General features: G+C 42.2%; 2 protein-coding genes across 2 annotated transcripts in view; one reads left to right on the top strand and one right to left on the bottom strand.

The window, feature by feature from the left end:
- The window catches only part of NUP188 (nucleoporin 188), a 41796-nt gene extending 26070 nt beyond the window's left edge, over window positions 1-15726 (bottom strand). Inside the window, exons 1-8 of the mRNA XM_018055935.1 lie at window positions 15663-15726; window positions 9879-9933; window positions 8478-8551; window positions 5621-5705; window positions 4984-5064; window positions 4457-4501; window positions 447-539; window positions 190-309 (exon numbers count right to left, since the gene is read on the bottom strand). Coding sequence (XP_017911424.1) covers window positions 190-309; window positions 447-539; window positions 4457-4501; window positions 4984-5064; window positions 5621-5705; window positions 8478-8551; window positions 9879-9933; window positions 15663-15694 — 585 coding nt within the window. The 5' untranslated portion in view covers window positions 15695-15726. The remainder of the gene's footprint in view (window positions 1-189; window positions 310-446; window positions 540-4456; window positions 4502-4983; window positions 5065-5620; window positions 5706-8477; window positions 8552-9878; window positions 9934-15662) is intronic.
- Window positions 15686-17910, top strand: DOLK (dolichol kinase). The gene has a single exon (XM_005687222.3). It carries the CDS (start codon window positions 16106-16108, stop codon window positions 17720-17722), a length of 1617 nt encoding a protein of 538 aa, XP_005687279.1. The 5' UTR covers window positions 15686-16105; the 3' UTR covers window positions 17723-17910.

Below are 18520 nucleotides of genomic sequence, written 5' to 3'. Positions count from 1 at the left end.
CTCAAGAGAAAAGCCCAAATTAAGTACCATAGTTAATGTTTTGATTCATATGACATTTTCAAACTTTTCTAAAAAGTGATAATCTATAAATGTTTTAAGTTAGTAAGTAAATCAATAATTTAACCTGGAGCTCTATAAGCAAAGATACACAATCTTCCAGAGTTACAGGAGGGCCCAATAACCACATACCATGAGGTTTCCATGTGTCTCCCATGTTGGTGCTTCAGTTTTATAAAGCTCTTCAAACTGCTGTCTATATTTTGTAACTAGCTCCTTTTCCAATTTATCCACACAGTCGGCATATTCAACCTTAAAAAAATTCAAAACAGGGTAACTTGCATCTTTAGTAAAAGGTAAATATTCAAATGAACAGAAATATGAATAAATTATTAAAAAAGACTAAATTTTACAGGGTAAAGAGAACCAAGAGGACTAAATGGGCTTACCCTATAGGGGTGTCTTTCATCTTGGAAATAAGTGAGAAGGTGTAAGACACAACGAAGAATACAGGTTCTTTCTTCATAGTAATAATCTGCAATCTGGGAAGAACCCAAAGATTCAAAATCAGTTACTCACCTCTGCATAGAAGATATTCAATTTTAAATTTACTGACAAAGAAGTCACTTAAAAATGTGAAAGGAGAAGTTCCTGAAAAACTGCATATATAATTCCTTGAACTACATAAGAAATTACAGAAATGGAAACACAGTGTTAAGCCAAAAAAGCAAAAGATCTTCTTGAACTAGAATACAAGTACAGTCATACCAGATAAAAGGAATTATTTAATAATAAAAATAAGTTTTCTAGCATGATTTCTTATTTCAGCATTCAAGTAACAAATAATGCTATAAACTGACAGGCCAAATACATGAAGGCATATATAAAAATATCACTAGTGTATGTCCTAATTGCTTGCAACTGATGTTTAATGAGAACAGGAAACTACTTCAGAATTCATGGTCAAATTCCATGTTAAAATGAGATCCTATGCCCACTCTCACCATTTCTAGTCAACACAGGACTGAAAGTCCTAGCCACAGCCATCAGAGAAGAAAAAGAAAAGGTATCCAAATTGGAAAAGAAGTAAAATTGTCATTATATGCATCTGACATGATCCTATATATAGAAAACCCTAAGGATTCCACACAAAAACTACTGGAACTGATAAACAAATTCAGCAAGGTAGCAAAATACAAGATTAACGTAAGAAATCTACTATATTTCTTCACACTAACAATGAAATAATCAGGCAGGGAAAGTAAAAGAAAAAAACCCTTTTAAAACCACATCTAGATAATCAACAAGGATCTAGGATAAAGCACAGGGAACTCTACTCGATATTCTATAATAACCTACATGGGAAAAGAACATGAAAAAGAATGGGTATATACGTATTCATATAACTGAATAGCAAGAAGAGATAAGAAAGCCTTTCTCAGTGATCAGTGCAAAGAAATTTATGAAAACAGTAGAATAGGAAAAACTAGAGATCTCTTCAAGAAAATAGATACCAAGGGAACATTTCATGCAAAGATGGGCTCAATAAAGAACAGAAATGGTATGGACCTAACAGAGGCAGAAGATATTAAGAAGAGGTGGCAAGAATACACAGAAGAATTATACAAAAAAGATCTTCACAACCCAGATAATCACAATGGTATGACGACTCACCTAGAACCAGACATCCTGGAATGAGAAGTCAAGTGGGCCTTAGAAAGCATCTCTACGAACAAAGCTAGTGGAGGTGATGGAATTCCAGTTGAGCTATTTCAAATCCTGAAAGATGATGCTGTGAAAGTGGTGTACTCAATTTGTCAGCAAACTTGGAAAACTCAGCAGCGGCCACAGGACTGGAAAAGGTCAGTTTTCATTCCAATCCCAAAGAAAGGCAATGCCAAACAATGCTCAAACTACTGCACAATTGCACTCATCTCACACACTAGTAAAGTAATGCTCAAAATTCTCGAAGTCAGGCTTTAACAATACATGAACCTCCAGATGTTCAAGCTGGTTTTAGAAAAGGCAGAGGAACCAGAGATCAAATTGCCAACATCCGCTGGATCATCTGAAAAAGCAACAGAGTTCCAGAAAAACATCTATTTCTGCTTTATTGACTATACCAAAGCCTTTGACTGTGTGGATCACAACACACTGTGGAAAATTCTGAAAGAGATGGAAATACCAGACCACCTGATCTGCCTCTTGAGAAATCTGTATGTAGGTCAGGAAGCAAGTTAGAACTAGACATGGAACAACAGACTGGTTCCAAATAGGAAAAGGAGTACGTCAAGGCTGTATATTGTCACCCTGCTTATTTAACTTATATGCAGAATACATCATGAGAAACGTTAGGCTGGATGAAGCACAAGCTGGAATCAAGATCGCTGGGAGAAATACCAATAACCTTAGATATGCAGATGACACCACCCTTATGGCAGAAAGCAAAGAACAACTAAAGAGCCTCTCGATGAAAGTGAAAGAGGAGAGTAAAAAAGTTGGCTTAAAGCTCAACATTCAGAAAACTAAGATCATGGCATCCAGTCCCATCACTTTATGGCAAATAGATGGGGAAACAGTGTAAACAGTGGCAGACTTTATTTTTGGGGCTCCAAAATCACTGCAGAGGGTGATTGCAGCCATGAAATTAGAAGACGCTTACTCCTTGGAAGAAAAGTTATGACCAACCTAGATAGTATATTCAAAACCAGAGACATTACTTTGCCAACAAAGGTCCGTCTAGTCAAAGCTATGGTTTTTCCAGTAGTCATGTATGGATGTGAGAGTTGGACTATAAAGAAAGCTGAGGGCTGAAGCATTGATGCTTTTGAACTGTGGTGTTGGAGAAGACTCTTGAGAGTCCCTTGGACTGCGAGGAGATACAACCAGCCCATGCTAAAGGCAATCAGTCCTGAATATTCACTGGAAGGAATGATGCTGAAGCTGAAACTTCAATACTCTGGCCACCTGATGCGAAGAACTGACTCACTGGAAAAGACCCTGAGGCTGGGAAAGATTGACAGCGTGAGGAGAAGGGGACAACAGAGGATGAGATGGCTGGATGGCATCAGCGACTCGATGGACATGAGTTTGAGTAAACTCTGGGTGTTGGTGATGGACAGGGAGGCCTGGTGTGCTGCAGTCTACGGGGTCACAAAGAGTCAGACATGACTGAGCGACTGAACTGAACTGATAACTGAATCACTGTGCTATACACTTGAAACTAACACAATACTGTAAATCAACTATACTTCAATGTAAAATTTTCCAAAAAATTAATAAATAAAAAATCACACCAAAAAAATAAAATACTCAGGAACATACCTTACCAAAAAGGTGAAAAACTTATAAGCTGAAAACTATAAAATATGAAACACTGATAAAGGAAATTGAAGATGATTCAAAGAAATGGAAAGATATTCCATGCTCTTGGACTGGCAGAGTTACTATTATTACAATGGATTCTTTACTGTCTAAGCGACCAGGGAAGCCCATTAAAATAGCAATACTACCCCAAAACAATCTACAGATTTAATGAAATCCCTATGAAATTACCCATGACATTTCTCATAGAAGTAAAACAAATAATACTGAAATGTATATGGAACCATAAAAGACCCAGAATTGCCAAAGCAATTTTGAGGAAAAAGAACAAAACTGGAGGCATCACGTTCCCAAGTTTCAGACAATATTGCCAAGCTACAGTAACCAAACAGCGTTGCATTAGGACAAAAATCGACACATGATCAATGGAACAGAACAGAGAGCCCAGAAATAAACCCACACACCTACAGTCAATCTTCAAAAAAGGAGGCAAGAATATACAATGAAAAAAAGATAGTCTCTTTAGCAAGCGGTGTTGGGAAAGCTGAAGAGCCACATGTAAATCAAGTTAGAAGTTACGATACTTCCTCATACCACACACAAAGATACACTCAAAATGTCATAAAGACTTAAATATAAAATATGATACCATAACAACTCCTAGAATAGAACAAAGGCAAAACATTCTCTGATATAAATTGTAGCAATGTTTTCAACACTTAGATCAGTCTCCAAAGGCAACAGAAATAAATAAAAGCAAAAATAAACAAATAGGACCTAAGCAAAGTCACAAGCTTTTGCACAGCAAAGAAAATCATAAACAAAATGAAAAGACAACTTTGGAGGTTGGGGGAAATAAAGAAATTAAAAAATTCAAATTAGTCCTACTGCATTTACACCGAGAGAAAAAATATCCATGGACCAGTTCCCATTTCCAGTGGCTGAAGAATCTGTCATGGAAAAAGGCTTCAGTTGGGTCCAGTGGAAAGCCTCTGGTTTCACATAATGAGCTTGTTCATTACGACATCAATGCTTACTCAACAAGAAGTCAAAGCCAGCAGTGCTCAGGAGAACTCGGTCAAGAAGCTGTTGGCCAATTTTACATCAAAGAATGGAAATGGTGACTAGCACTGACCTTCAGGATTAAGGCCTGGCTCTGCCTCTCATCTTGCAGCACCGTCTGAAGGAAGAAAGAGCAGTCAAAGAGCCATCTTACAAGCAAAATCAATTAACAAAGAAAAAGGTAAGCATCTTCACCTTATCCTTCAAAATTAAAACTGCTCATTCATCTCTGGATATGTTTTTTACCTAAGTATATCCAAGTCTGTGCTTAAATTCCTGCCACTCTCCTCTGGCCTCAGTTTTCTCATATGAAAAATCAGGGGCTGGAAAGGCTAGACGTTATCTCAGGTCCTTTTCAGCTCAGACACCCTGTGATTCTATGATTAACACATTAATCTTTGGCCTTTCAACCCCTCCATATGAGGACGGACACCAACTTAAGCATACCTCTTTTAAAGTTTACAAGGTTTTTCCTGAGAATGGCTGTATCTAATCACCCATCTCTGCTGCAGAGAACTGGTGCCAAAATTATATGAAGTGTCTAAAATCAACAAGGAAAAGGATAAATGCAGGAGAAGGAAGCTGGACATAACTACAAACCTTTAGTGAGTCCCGAGTACCTCTGTAATCCTCTTGAAGGTAACACTGGAGTAACTGCACACTCTGTTCTTCATCAAGACCCTACAAACAGAAGCCATAAGGGAGGAACAGTCACCTCGAGTCAGAAACCACACAGAGCATGCAAAGCAACCTGAAGTTCTGTCCTCTGGAATGAACACAGAACTTGAATAAACAAAAATTCTTTTAAAAGATTTCATAAACGTAACAATTTTAACTCAAAAGGAGAAAAAAGGAGCAGCCACTAACGTGCAATTTACAGCCAATTAAATTTACATGTCAGAAACAACTGTGCTTATTCACCAAGCAGATTAACATAGCATGATCTGGGTTTCCAAAATTAAAAGGAAGCAGCTATGTATTTAAATACAATCTAGTCAACTTGAACACCACAAGCATGCTGAAGACGACTCTATGATGTGCAGTAAACAGGATCAGGCAACTTGACTTGTGGCTTTTAGCAAGAAGAGTTGCTGCCTGGGCATTTTTGAAATATAATATGCTCTATTTAACTCTAAAACTGAATTAAACTGAATTTTCACCAACAATCACTAACAGTAAAACCATGCATATCCACCTTGCAGGTAATAAACTGAAGCCAGTGCTAATTTTTACTCACCAAAAACTTGCTGATTCTTAAACCCAGTTCCTTCAGTGGTGAAGCTACATCTTTACTAGCTTTCACTTTTTCAGCTGAACTTGGACTATGAAAAGAACAGTGAATCATTTTTTCATTCTCAGTGACTCTCTAGGGGTTTTAAATGAAAATACTTAACCTTTCTCTGCTCTTTAGGTGCCTATAAAACACACACACACAAGTTCATCTCTACAGATTTTATAACACAAAACTATGTCTAAGTAATAAATGTAGTGTATGTCTGTTACAAACTATAGTTGCAATTACATTACTTGTAGTTATACTCAGTGACATTAATTATTTTGATCCTTAGAACTATCCTGGAAGGCAAACATTACTATCCCCATTTTGCAAATGGAATTACCAACACTTAGGAAGAATAAATAACTTACCAAAAATCTCACAGCTAATAAAGTTGACATGAAATTTAAAACCAGGTCTGTTAGCATACATACATATATTACCTAGCTATGTCCACTGGGACGGCCTAGATGCTACAACATCCCAGCAGCAGCGAACACACCCAGCACCCAGATCTTTATTTCTAACATCATTCTCTAATGAAAGGTATTAGGACTCCTTGGAGAAATGGCTGAGTCCAGAGCTGGGGTGGGGAAAAGACTAGATGAGCCTGGAGCATCTTGTAATGCCAAAGAGTAAGAAAATACTCAGAAAACAAGAGGATGGGGACATAGCAAAAATCTGAAAGGATGCCCCATGGCCAAAGTTGGAACAGGTATAAACAAAGTATGAAATAAATGAGTCCATGATGATCTAAATAAATGAAAGAGTGAATAAATATATACATAAAACAAACGGGAGAGAAGGGAACAATCCTCCTTACAGAAGAAGTTCAGTAACACACATACATGCTACCCCTTTCAGGAGGTGGTTTAATCCCACTACACCCCCAACACTCAAAGTAGGCTATACCAAGTGACTCACTTCTGATAAATAGAGGAGGGGAAGAGAAAAGTGACTTTACAGAGTAGACATCTGGCAAACGCTACCTTACCCAAGTGAGCAAGGTTAACATCACCAGTGACTTCATGTGGGTAACATGTATCCTCTGCCATGATATGATAAGAATGAGACTTCACCACTGTGTATTCTTTCCAAAAACCCACCACCTCAATCTAATAATAGTAATAATAACAAATCATACAGTTCTAAATTGAAGGCATTATACTACAAAATACTTGACCAGTCTTCCTCAAAACTATTTGAAGTCATGAAAATCAAGGCAAAATTGATATACCATCACAGCTAACAGCTAAGGGGACATGACAACTAAATATAGTGTGATTCCCCGGTCTGAATCCTGAAACAGAAAGAGGACATTAGAAAAAAGTCTTTAATGGCTAAAAATCTGTGTGAAATTCAAATTAAGCCTGCAGTTTAAAAAGAAAAAAAAAAGTCTGTCAGACTTTAAATCTCATATTATTACAAAGGGAACTTTTATCTTAAAAAAAAGAAACTCATACCACAAATGCCCATTCTGTGAACTGAAGCATACTGTTGTTGGATTTGTTTTTTTAAGAGAGACTCTCACATTTCACAGAAAATTCACAACACAAAGGCTACTATAAAGTTAAACAACAAGTTCTGAAAGAGGCAACACAGAATGATGATTAAGAACACAGACACTGGAGTAAGACTGCCAGGTTCGAATCCTGGTTCTACCACTTACTAGCTGTGTGACCTTGGGCAAGTTACTTAACCTCTTTGTGTCTCAGTTGCCCCATCTGTAAAATGGAAACAATAATAAAAATACCTAAACGTGATCATATAGTGCTTATCTTCTTTAAGTTCATCTATCCTAGATACTTAGTAAAGTATTTACAGATAAACAAAACATGATATCTAGGAGTTACTTCAATGTAACTATGGCAGAAGGGAAAAAAAAAAAGTTCTTCACTAACAAGGGAATGAAGATGGAAGGCGATGATGTAATAAAATCAACAGGTGTTCAGAGATAGAAGGGAAGTGGGGGCAGCTTGGGAACTGTGAGGCATAACAGAATGAGACCTGGACTAGGGACTGAGAGAGTCTGGTCCTATAAGGTTTACTCTCTTTAACCACTTTATATTTTATTATTCTTTTCCACTGCCCAGCAAAAAAAAAAAAATCTATTCAAACAAAGAATAAAAATATTACCTATCTCAAAGGACTGTTGTAAGGATTAAATAACTTGCTGTAAGTCTAGTGCTTAGAGCAGTAATTGGTACACAATAAACAATACAGAAGTGTCAGCTGCTATTCTCCTTGCTCACTGCTATATCCTAGCATTTGGTGCTGACAGTTTCTCACACAAACATGATGGACTGAAATAAATATTAGGAGTATTAATTGAGTATTTAATAAAGCCTCATTCCCAATACTAGGGTTATACAACAGATTTGACAAAACTGTATTTCTAAAAGGATTTTCCTTTTCTTCAACAGACAGAAAAAAATGTGCCATACTCTTTTTCCCTGGTTAACCAAATTATGTTCTCTCTGGTCTAACTAACCCATTAATACCATAAAATCCTACATGAGGTATATTATCATATGTGAAACAGATCGCCAGTCCAAGTTCAATGCATGAGACAGTGTGCTCAGGGCTGGTGCACTGGGATGACCCTGAAGGATGGGATGGGGAGGGAGGGGGGTTCAGAATGGGGAACATATGTACACCCATGGCTGATTCACGGCAAAAACCAGTACAATACTGTAAAGTAATTAGCCTCCAATTAAAATAAAAAATAAAATAAAATAAAATCCTACATGAGGATGGTTTCGTCTATCCCAGGTTCCTCGGGGAAATTACTCAAATGAGACCCACAGAATAGCCATACCTGGGAGGTTTATAGTAAGAAAGTCCTTCTAACAGCCGCTGCCAATGTTTATTCAGCTCTGCCTCAATCTGATTCTGGGAAAAAAAGAAGGAAGTTATACCAATGCGATTTTAATCAGATTCTATGATCACACTGAAGATAACATATTCCTTTGAGTCTTTTTAACATGTATCTTTCCCCACAGCTGAAATAATTTTGAATATAGAATTCTGTAGCCTGCTTTTCTTTGCTTAACATTCTAACATAATGATTTAACCTTATTATGAAAATCTTGATAAACATCCTTTCTAGTGGTTGCATAATATTCTATCAAGTGACTAGATCATAATTCATTTACCATTCTTCTAATATTAGATATACTTAAGCTGGCTGTAATTCTTTATTCATATGAATAATACTATGGTAAAGAGCTTGTGCCCAAAATTTCTTCAGTACTTCTTTTAGATATATTCTCAGAAGTGGAATTATCAGAAGAGGGTATACAAAAAAAAATATTAAAAACTCTAAAAAAGATGTAACATTTATTATGCTAATTATAATCACAACACTAGTAATAACTGAACGTCATCTTAACACTTTAGGGCTTCCCATGTAGCTCAGCTGGTAAAGAATCCGCCAGCAACACAGGAGATGCCGGTTCCATTCCTGGGCAGGAAGATCCGCTGGAGAAAGGACAGGCTACCCACTCCAGCATTCTTGGGCTTCCCTGGTGGCTCAGCTGGTAAAGAATCTGCCTGCAACGTGGGAGACCTGGGTTCGATCCCTGGGGTGGGAAGATCCCCTGGAGAAGGGAATGGCTACCCACTCCAGTAGTCTGGCCTGGAGAATTCCAGGAATTCTATAGTCCATGGGGTCGCAAAGAGTCGGACCAGACTGAGCAACTTTCACTTTTGTTTTAACACTTTATCCTTACAGAGTCAGAAATGGGGGATGAACATGAAGAATTGTTCTTTACTTATTATATACTTGGAAATGCCCTAAAAACCTCAGCCTGTGACCTAAGCAGCTAGCTAAGTGGAAAAGGATGAAAAGGCAAGTCAGTATGAGATATAGGAAAGATCTGAGAATCTTTCCTAGCCTGCAGTGGTAAAATGGTTTTTGTACCCCTAACCCTCAGCAGCCAATCAAGCAGCGCTGGTATCTTTTCAGAAAAGGAATCACTAAGATACAAAGAAAAGTAGAGACTTGGAAAACTTCAGCAACTAGGCTGTAAGACAACACTGCATTTCAGTAAAGAGAACTGGGGAATGCATAATGCTTCTTTTAGAAATATAATGGGAATTAATTTTAGGAATAAAAAAAGGTGTTGACTTCCTATCTCAAAGAGAAGGAGGAAAATATTTTTTGGTAATAAAAGCTACACAAAGAACCACATAATCCATCTAAGAACATAACACTTACCAGTTCTCTCAGAGCTGACCTTCCTAGCAGAATTGTCCACAGTTCTCTACTGCTCCTGAAAAATGATAGAAAGCAGAGGTAAGTTTCCTCTTTTGGAAAAAAAAAAAGTATATTTTAGAATTAATGAAACATAGTAATTAATGAAATACAGTACATCTTCTACGCTAAGAAGATGCTTCAATTTAGTATTTCTGTCTCCTCCCTTTTCATTAATATGTAGTGACTAATAAGGAACAAGAATCTAGAAAAAGACTAATCTATTTCAGGACTCCCATCACCTCCAGAAATACATGACATAATGTACTTTCTCAATCAAGCAAAGTCTAACAGTCATTACAAATGGCACTACGTTCACTCACTCCTTAACGAATTACCACTAGGTGGTATCTGCAGTGCTAAATACAGAAGCCAAGTAAAAACACAGGAGAGGTGGGGCCAGGTCTTGGTGTCAAATGGTGGTCTCCAGCACAGCTCACCCCAATGAGTACTCCCTAGTACCTGTGCCACCAGTGTCCCTGACCCCACAGTGAGTCACAGTTGCCCTCCCACCCTGCCCGGCTCCCCAGAAAGACCCTCCAAGACGATCAGCTCATCACTCAACAACAGGCATATGAAGATTTCTGGAGAAATGTGCCATCTCTGGGAAATATGGAGACTGAGATGAAAAAAAAGTGAGTCCTTCAGTAAAAGTACATCACAGCAAGAGGACAAAAGGCATGAAGGAACACGGTGAATCGGTGCATGTATCGCCCAGAACAGCCTCTGTCTTCTTTTTAGCATGGAGCCACAGAAGCAAATTCCGCTTCCTACATCATACTTTCATATATGCTTTGCTCAGATTCACCAACTATTACTTATTATTTTCTTTCTCCCTCTTTGCATCTGTATAACTATATATAATACAAACATGCATATATCTGCATATGTGTACACATGCACACATTTCCCCAAAACTATACAAAATCGTATTAGAGACACATTCCTTTATCTGTAAACATTTCAGTGTGTTTTTCCTAAAAGCAAGGACAACATCTTACACAGTCCAACTATCAAAACCAAGAAATTAGAACTTTCCTGGTAGTACAGTGGGTAACAGTCCACCTGCCACAGAGGAAGGAGCCTGGCAAGCTACACATTCCATGGGGTCGCAAAGAGTCGGACACAACCGAGTGACAAAGCACAGCACAGCCCAGTCAACGCAAGGGGTACAGGTTCAATCCCTGGTCTAGGAAGATTCCACGTGCTGTGGAGCAGCTAAGACTGTATACCACAGCTACTAAAGCCTGCATGCCTGGAGCCTATGCTCTGCAGCGAGAAGCCACAGAAGCCCCCACACCGCAACAACGAGCTTCCCCCAGTTGCTGCAAGCAGAGGAAGCCCAAGTGCAGCAAAGAAGACTCAGCGCAGCCAATAAATAAATAAATGGGGGAAAAAACAAACTGATACCAGAAAAGAAAGCACGCATAGAGTCCCTGCTCCCATCCAGTGAGCTCTTCAAACATACTCCCAACTATGCGCTAACCCCATTTCCTTCCCTCAGCCATGCCTTCGGAATTTCAGGAAAACTTGCTTTGTGTTTTGTTTTTTTTTAATCTACAATTAAATTTCAAAATGCAGCCATAAAGAAATTATCTCAAGAAAGGATTATAAAAAGCATAGGGATTATATTTGGGGAGATTCTAAGTAAGCCCTAGAAGAGTTACCTGAAACAATTAACACTGTTTGGAAAGCCCATCTTCAGAGAGAAGATGAAAAGGTCCTAATAAAATATATTAGACAGTTACCAAGAAGAATGTAAGTTATATAAACTATGAGGATAAATTGAAAAATCTTTTCCTCATCAAGGCAAAACACAAAGCACTAGCCCTATCTATTTAAAAATGGTCTTTCAGGATTTTTCCATCAAAAGAGGATTAAATTAGACATCTTAAAATCATAAATCTCTCTCCTAAGGGTTAATGCTATTAAGAAAACAACTTCAATTCTGCTGAATCAATAATCACCAACTCCCACAACTGCACTGTGGAATCACTATAAATCATTTTTCTGATAACAAGAAAGCATTCACTATTTTAAAATTAGATTAGATCCAGTTGATGAAACAAGTATGCCCTTTGTACTGATAAACTATATTAAAAGGTATGACTAAATCAAGCCCTAAGAAATTAAAGACAGAAGCAAGCTGTTTAAAGAAATGTATAGTAAATTTTTAAAGAATGCCTTTTGTAAAGACAATAAGCATCTAACCTATTTGTTTGGTAAATCTGACTTAGCAAAAAATAAAGGGAGGCTTTATTTAAAATGTCATATACTGAGCAACTTGACTTCATTCACTTCTTACTTGATCACTGGAGAAGGAAACGGCAACCCACACCAGTATTCTTGCCTGGAGAATCCCATGCACAGAGGAACCTGGCTGGACACGACTGAAGTGACTAAGCAGCAGCAGCATACTACTTTCACTTTACCCAAGACAGCTTCTGGTTTGCACCAAAAACATCAGGTATCTATCATATAATAAATAGCTAACAATGGGGCTAACAGTATCCCATAGTTAATGGAAAGAAATTTATTATTAACTGAAGGCTCAGGTATGCCTGAGTTAAATTACTCTTTCTGGATCGTACATCTTCCAATTTCAGAAGCGTGGGCACCGAGCTCTAATTTATCGGCATTTGCCTTCAGAACTTTATCTCTAGCTAAGTAGGTAGCATTGATTCCCAAGAGACTCAGAATACCACCACCTGTACTCAAGGACCACCTGCCAGGATCCAGAATTCTTTGTTTACTCAAATTCAAGCTGTGGGTTATTTGTTACACCAAAATCCATACAGTTCAAACAAACAATTTCCCAAAAGAGTGTTTCTCAGAATGAAGTTAGTCCTCAGGCCAAACAGCCAAATCAACTGAAAACAATACAGTAACATTGCAGAACCCTGGTCATTCCCAGAACCACACTTTCTCAGAGGTTAGGCTTGGGAAATCTACATTTTAAAATCAATTCCTACATCACCACTGCTGGAGGGCATCAGTTTGTCTCAGAGGAGCAGGTCAAAGACCTGGTCAGTATAGATTTTTTTTTTTGCCTTTTATGTCTGACATATCGGCTTTTCTGGGGGGTGGAGAGGGGAGAAAAAGATTCTGCTACAAAACAAGACTGAAGTAATGCAGTAACTTTTATACTTACTAATTAAAAGAAGAAAATAGCTATTTCTTTAGAAATATTCTCATTTGCAAAACCAAGTCATAGCATGGTCTTTTTGTTATAAGGTGTCAAAAATAATGTTTATTGAAAACAAGTTGGCTAATAAGATGAGCCAACATTTACTGAGCAGTTATGTGGGGGACCGTGCTAAGTCTTTAATGCTTTGTCTTACTGAATATTTCAACTGACCTATGAGGCAAATACTATCCGTATCATCTCATCAGGAAACTAAGGTTTCAGAGTGGTTAAGTACCTTCTGTAAGGCCACAAAGCTAATATTTAATGGAACCAGGGCTTGAACCTAGGCTTGCAAGACTCCAAAGTTTAATCATTATAAGACAGGGCGTCAAGTTGCACCCAGGAATTCACTCTGCAAGCAGATAAAGACTGAGGTGAAGTTTTCTGTCCTACAGTGGTATATCATACTCTAATACCGGGGCTGGCACACAGCAGGCCACCTCAATGAGAAGCCTGAGCACCACAACAAACAGTAGCCCCTGCTCACCACAACTGAAAAAAAAAAAAAAAAAAAGCCCACACAAAAGCAATGAAGACCAGCAGAGCAAAAACTAACAAATCAATTTTAAAAAAACAAAACTCCAGTCCCTTTCAGACCTGCAAACTAACTGGAACAGAAAAACTGGAAAAAAAATTACATGCAGAAGTGCCAAGACATGGCAGAACAAAAGAGAAAACTGTAGCTTATCAGAAAGGAAATCATCCTAAAAATGAGTGTTATTGGCTCCTCAATTCCTACACATTTATGATCTAGGAATAACGGAAACCAAATAAATCTAAGACCTTCACGACACTCATAAACTTAGTGTTGGGAATGATAAAGGATGTTAAACATAACACATGCAGCTAAAAAGTAGAAAGTACCAAAGGGCAGGACCCTAACAATTAGACACTACAAGGAATATAACCACAAAGACAGAAAAGAGTCAGAGAAGACAGTGATCACTAGGAACTAATCCAGGGACTGAAGAAAGACTTCACCTCAAACAGACCTGGAGGTTTGAGCAGGTGATTCTCAAGACTCAACAGACAAGACTGGAATTGTGATGTCCAATTCAAGCCTCAGGGAAACATTATCTACATATACTTTCAAGAAATGAAATAAGTGCTACAGCATCTGTCATTTATTTGCACAACATGTAAATAAATTTGAGATAAGTACAAACTAAGGCACAGAAATTAAATAATTTGCCTCAAAAGTGAGATTCAAAAAATTTATTGACTTGCAGCGCAATGTTCTAGCAGACAACATGGAACTCCACTTCTCTAAAAGCTGGAGTAGGTGGAAATAGGAAATAATCAGAAATATCCACGCGGTTGGAAACCTTTGGATGAAAGCAACCAAGAGATTGGAAATACCACGGAAGTAAAAATCCCTTTCATTAAAGAAGCCGCCTTGCCCTGCAGGAGCTAAACTTTACCCAAGATCCACAAGGACTGTAAGATAAGCCTGAGAAAAAGAAAGCACGGTGACCACGATGCTGCCCGACATAAGAGCTGACATGACACAACGGATGGAGGAAGAAGCAAACCGGTTCTCACAAAGTTCAGAAGCAGTTCAATGGACATTCCAAAGATGAAAATCTCACTCGAACAGAGAGGTGAAAGAAGCGACGAGTGGAATAAACATTTACTGAGAGTCTATTACTGCTCTTCTGGGTGTTGAGGCTACAGCAGTTAAGTGGCAGGCGCGGTTGGGCGGGACGGGTGGAAGGGAGAATGGAGAACACTTTGAAGCTGCAAGTGAGAGATGCAAGTGCGGCGATCCGGCTAAAGCTTCCGAGTGGGACACTCCAGCTGGGAGCTGGGTTTGTGAATCATCTGTAAATTACAAGGTGCCTCCCCAGAGTTGTGGGAGTTCAAGGAGATAACGCGGAGAACCAGAAAGCGCGTCGCCAGGGTTTGGCGCTAGTACGCTAGGAAGAACTGTCTTTTTAATATTTTCTCTTCCTGCCCTTTTAAAGCCCAGTTACAGCGCCCGGGAAGCCGACTGAAGGAATCTGTGCAAGAGAAAACGACTAGATGGATGAATGAAAGAGCGGCGAAAAAGGGCAGAAACAGCAAGGAGGTGGTTCCGCCACTCGCGAAACAGACCTCCCGGCGAGAGCACATGGCGGAACCGGGGGAGAGCCCGCCGGGCACGGGAGGCTGCGGCGGGGACCGGGTGGGGGCTCCCCCGGGCAACCGCGAAGCGCCCCGTCGCGCCTCGAGGGAGCGTCACACCGGACAGGAAGCGCGGTGAGGGGGGGAGGGGGCGCCGAGGGACGCGCCGCCGGGAGAGGGGAGGGAAGGAGGAGGGAAGGAGAAGGGCCGGGTGAGGAGACGGGAGGCCGGCGCCTCGGAAAGGGGGCAGGCGCCGGCCCCCCTTTCACAGAAGTCGCCTCATATCCCCGCGCGCGGGGACCGTTTGGCCGTAACCGCCTCCCGTCCCGGCGCCCGTACACCTAGCCGGCCTTCATCCTGCCACTGCCGCCACATCTCGCCCTCAACTCCCGCCCCGGCTTGCGCTTGGTTTGGACCCCGCGCCTCAGTCATCCCCGCCGACTCGGCCCGCTCCGCACCTCACACACGGACCGCCGGCGGCAGCCGCCATCTTCGCGCGCGCGCGCGCCCCCAGCCCCGCCCCCAGACGCCACGCCCACGTGACCGCGCGCTTCCAGGGCGTGGACCGGGTTTTCGTCACGTGGGTGCGGGGGCGGGGCCAACATGGCGTTGCCGGGAGAGGCGAGGAACCCCAGGCAAACGCGGCCGAGGCTGTGAGGGAGGTGGCAGAGGGGAGACGTCTACGCCGTGAGTGGGAACTGGTGGAGGAAAGCCTGACGCCGACTCCCAGGCGGCATAGAGTGGCCTACAGTGGAGCTTCCCTTCTGGAGGGAGCTGAAGAACGGAGAAAGAAGGTGCTGGCAAGGCGAAGCTACCGCTGTCTGCCGGGCGGGGGTTCAGAGGCCAGAGTCCAAGGCATCCCTAGTCACCCCGGTTTTCCGTGGGTCCGGAGTCTAGAGACATGACCCGAGAGTGCGCTCCCCCGACCCCTGGGTCCGGGGCTCCGCTGAGTGGCTCCGTGCTGGCAGAGGCGGCGGTGGTGTTCGTAGTGGTGCTGAGCATCCACGCAGCCGTGTGGGATCGATACTCGTGGTGCGCCGTGGCCCTCGCGGTGCAGGCCTTCTACGTTCAGTACAAATGGGACCGGCTCCTACAGCAGGGAAGCGCGGTCTTTCAGTTCCGAATGTCCGCGAACAGCGGCCTACTGCCCGCTTCGGTGGTCATGCCTTTGCTAGGACTGGTTATGAAGGAGCGCTGCCAGGCTGCGGGGAACCCATATTTCGAGCGGTTCGGAATTGTGGTGGCAGCCACGGGCATGGCAGTGGCCCTCTTCTCCTCAGTATTGGCCTTGGGCATCACTCGCCCGGTGCCCACCAACACCTGCGTCATCTCGGGCTTGGCTGGAGGCGTCATCATTTACATCATGAAGCACTCGCTGAGTGTTGGCGAGGTGATCGAGGTCCTGGAGGCCCTGCTGATCTTCGTGTACCTCAACATGATCCTGTTGTACCTGCTGCCTCGCTGCTTCACCCCTGGAGAGGCGCTGCTGGTCCTGGGTGGCATCAGCTTCATGCTCAACCAGCTCATCAAGCGCTCTCTCACTGTGGTGGAAAGCCAGGGGGACCCCTTGGACTTCTTCCTGCTCGTGGTAGTGGTAGGCATGGTGCTCATGGGCATCTTCTTCAGCACCCTCTTTGTATTCATGGACTCGGGCACCTGGGCCTCTTCCATCTTCTTCCACCTCATGACCTGCGTCCTGGGCCTTGGCGTCGTCCTGCCCTGGCTGCACCGCCTCATCCGCAGGAACCCCCTGCTGTGGCTTTTTCAATTCCTCTTCCAGACAGAGACCCGAGTCTACCTCCTAGCTTATTGGTGTCTGCTGGCCACTGCGGCCTGCCTGGTGGTTCTGTACCAGAATGCCAAGCGGTCATCTTCCGAGTCCAAGAAGCACCAGGCCCCCACCATCGCTCGAAAGTATTTCCACTTCATTGTGGTAGCCACCTACATCCCGGGTATCATCTTGGACCGGCCCTTGCTCTATGTGGCTGCCACCGTATGTCTGGCTGTCTTCATCTTCCTGGAGTACGTGCGCTATTTCCGCATCAAGCCCCTGGGCCATACCCTGCGAAGCCTTCTGTCTCTCTTCCTGGATGAACGAGACAGTGGGCCGCTCATCCTGACCCACATCTACCTGCTCCTAGGCATGTCTCTTCCCATCTGGTTAGTCCCCAGGCCCTGCACACAGAAGGGTAGCTTAGGAGGAGCCAGGGCCCTAGTGCCCTATGCAGGCGTCCTGGCCGTCGGTGTGGGTGACACTGTGGCCTCCATATTTGGCAGCACCATGGGGGAGATTCGCTGGCCTGGAACCAAAAAGACTTTTGAGGGAACCATGACATCTATATTTGCCCAGATCATTTCTGTAGCTCTGATCTTAATCTTTGACAGTGGAGTGGACCTGAACTACAGTTATGCTTGGATTTTGGGATCCATCAGCACCGTATCCCTCCTGGAAGCCTACACTACGCAGATAGACAATCTCCTTTTGCCTCTGTACCTCTTGATATTGCTGATGGCCTAGCTGCTGTGCATTAGCGATGGAGAAAGCAGGGACATGGGGAGGACCAATGGTCCCCAGAGCAGCCAGCCACTTGGGCTTGAAGAGCCAAGATAGGAAGAAGCAGATTTAATTTTTCAACTGATTCAGACTTAAAATAAAAATCAAAGCACCCCTGGTTTTAGTTTTGCTGATATTTAAAAATGCAAAAAGGCTTTAAAGTCTAGTGCAACAGCTCATAGAGCTTGAGTGTGCTATAGGGCCCCTGCCTTGCAATCCTTGAGGGGCCAGAATAGACTCTGGAGGTAGTAGGGCAGAGGGGTTAACATTTCAGGTTCTGGTGTCAACTCTTGTCAGACTACTTGGCTGAATCACTTCTTAACTGTGCGAGTCACTTAATCTCTTTGGGTCTCAGTTCTCTTGTCTGCAAGATGGGAATAATAATAAGATCCTGCACCTCATGGGGTGAGGGTCTGGTGAAGTGACATGAATGAGGTGTCCAGCCCAGGGCCTGCACGTAAGTGCAAAAGGGCCACATCAGTGAGGGACAGTGTCTTTGTTACCCAAGACCAGTCATTAGCTCAACAAAAAGCCAAGCAAACCAAAGGTTATATGGGTTGTACTTGGAGAGTAGAATGACCCTACTCCTCTGGCTTCACTGGGAGGAGAGTCCAAGAGGAAAACAGCCAAGTGCATGTGGTTTCTCCCATTTGGCTTAGGAAGAGCTGAGGGGGAGAGGGCATCTGTTTCTTGCACCCCTGGAAGGGCTGGAGGAAGAGGATCGGGTCCTGGACTGACTCCCTGTTTAAGCCAACCCCACCC

The sequence above is a fragment of the Capra hircus genome, chromosome 11 (assembly GCF_001704415.2).
Source record: "Capra hircus breed San Clemente chromosome 11, ASM170441v1, whole genome shotgun sequence".
NCBI classification, from domain to species: domain Eukaryota; kingdom Metazoa; phylum Chordata; class Mammalia; order Artiodactyla; family Bovidae; genus Capra; species Capra hircus.
Note: the sequence above shows the minus strand (reverse complement) of the source record. Positions and strands in the feature narration are given on the sequence as shown.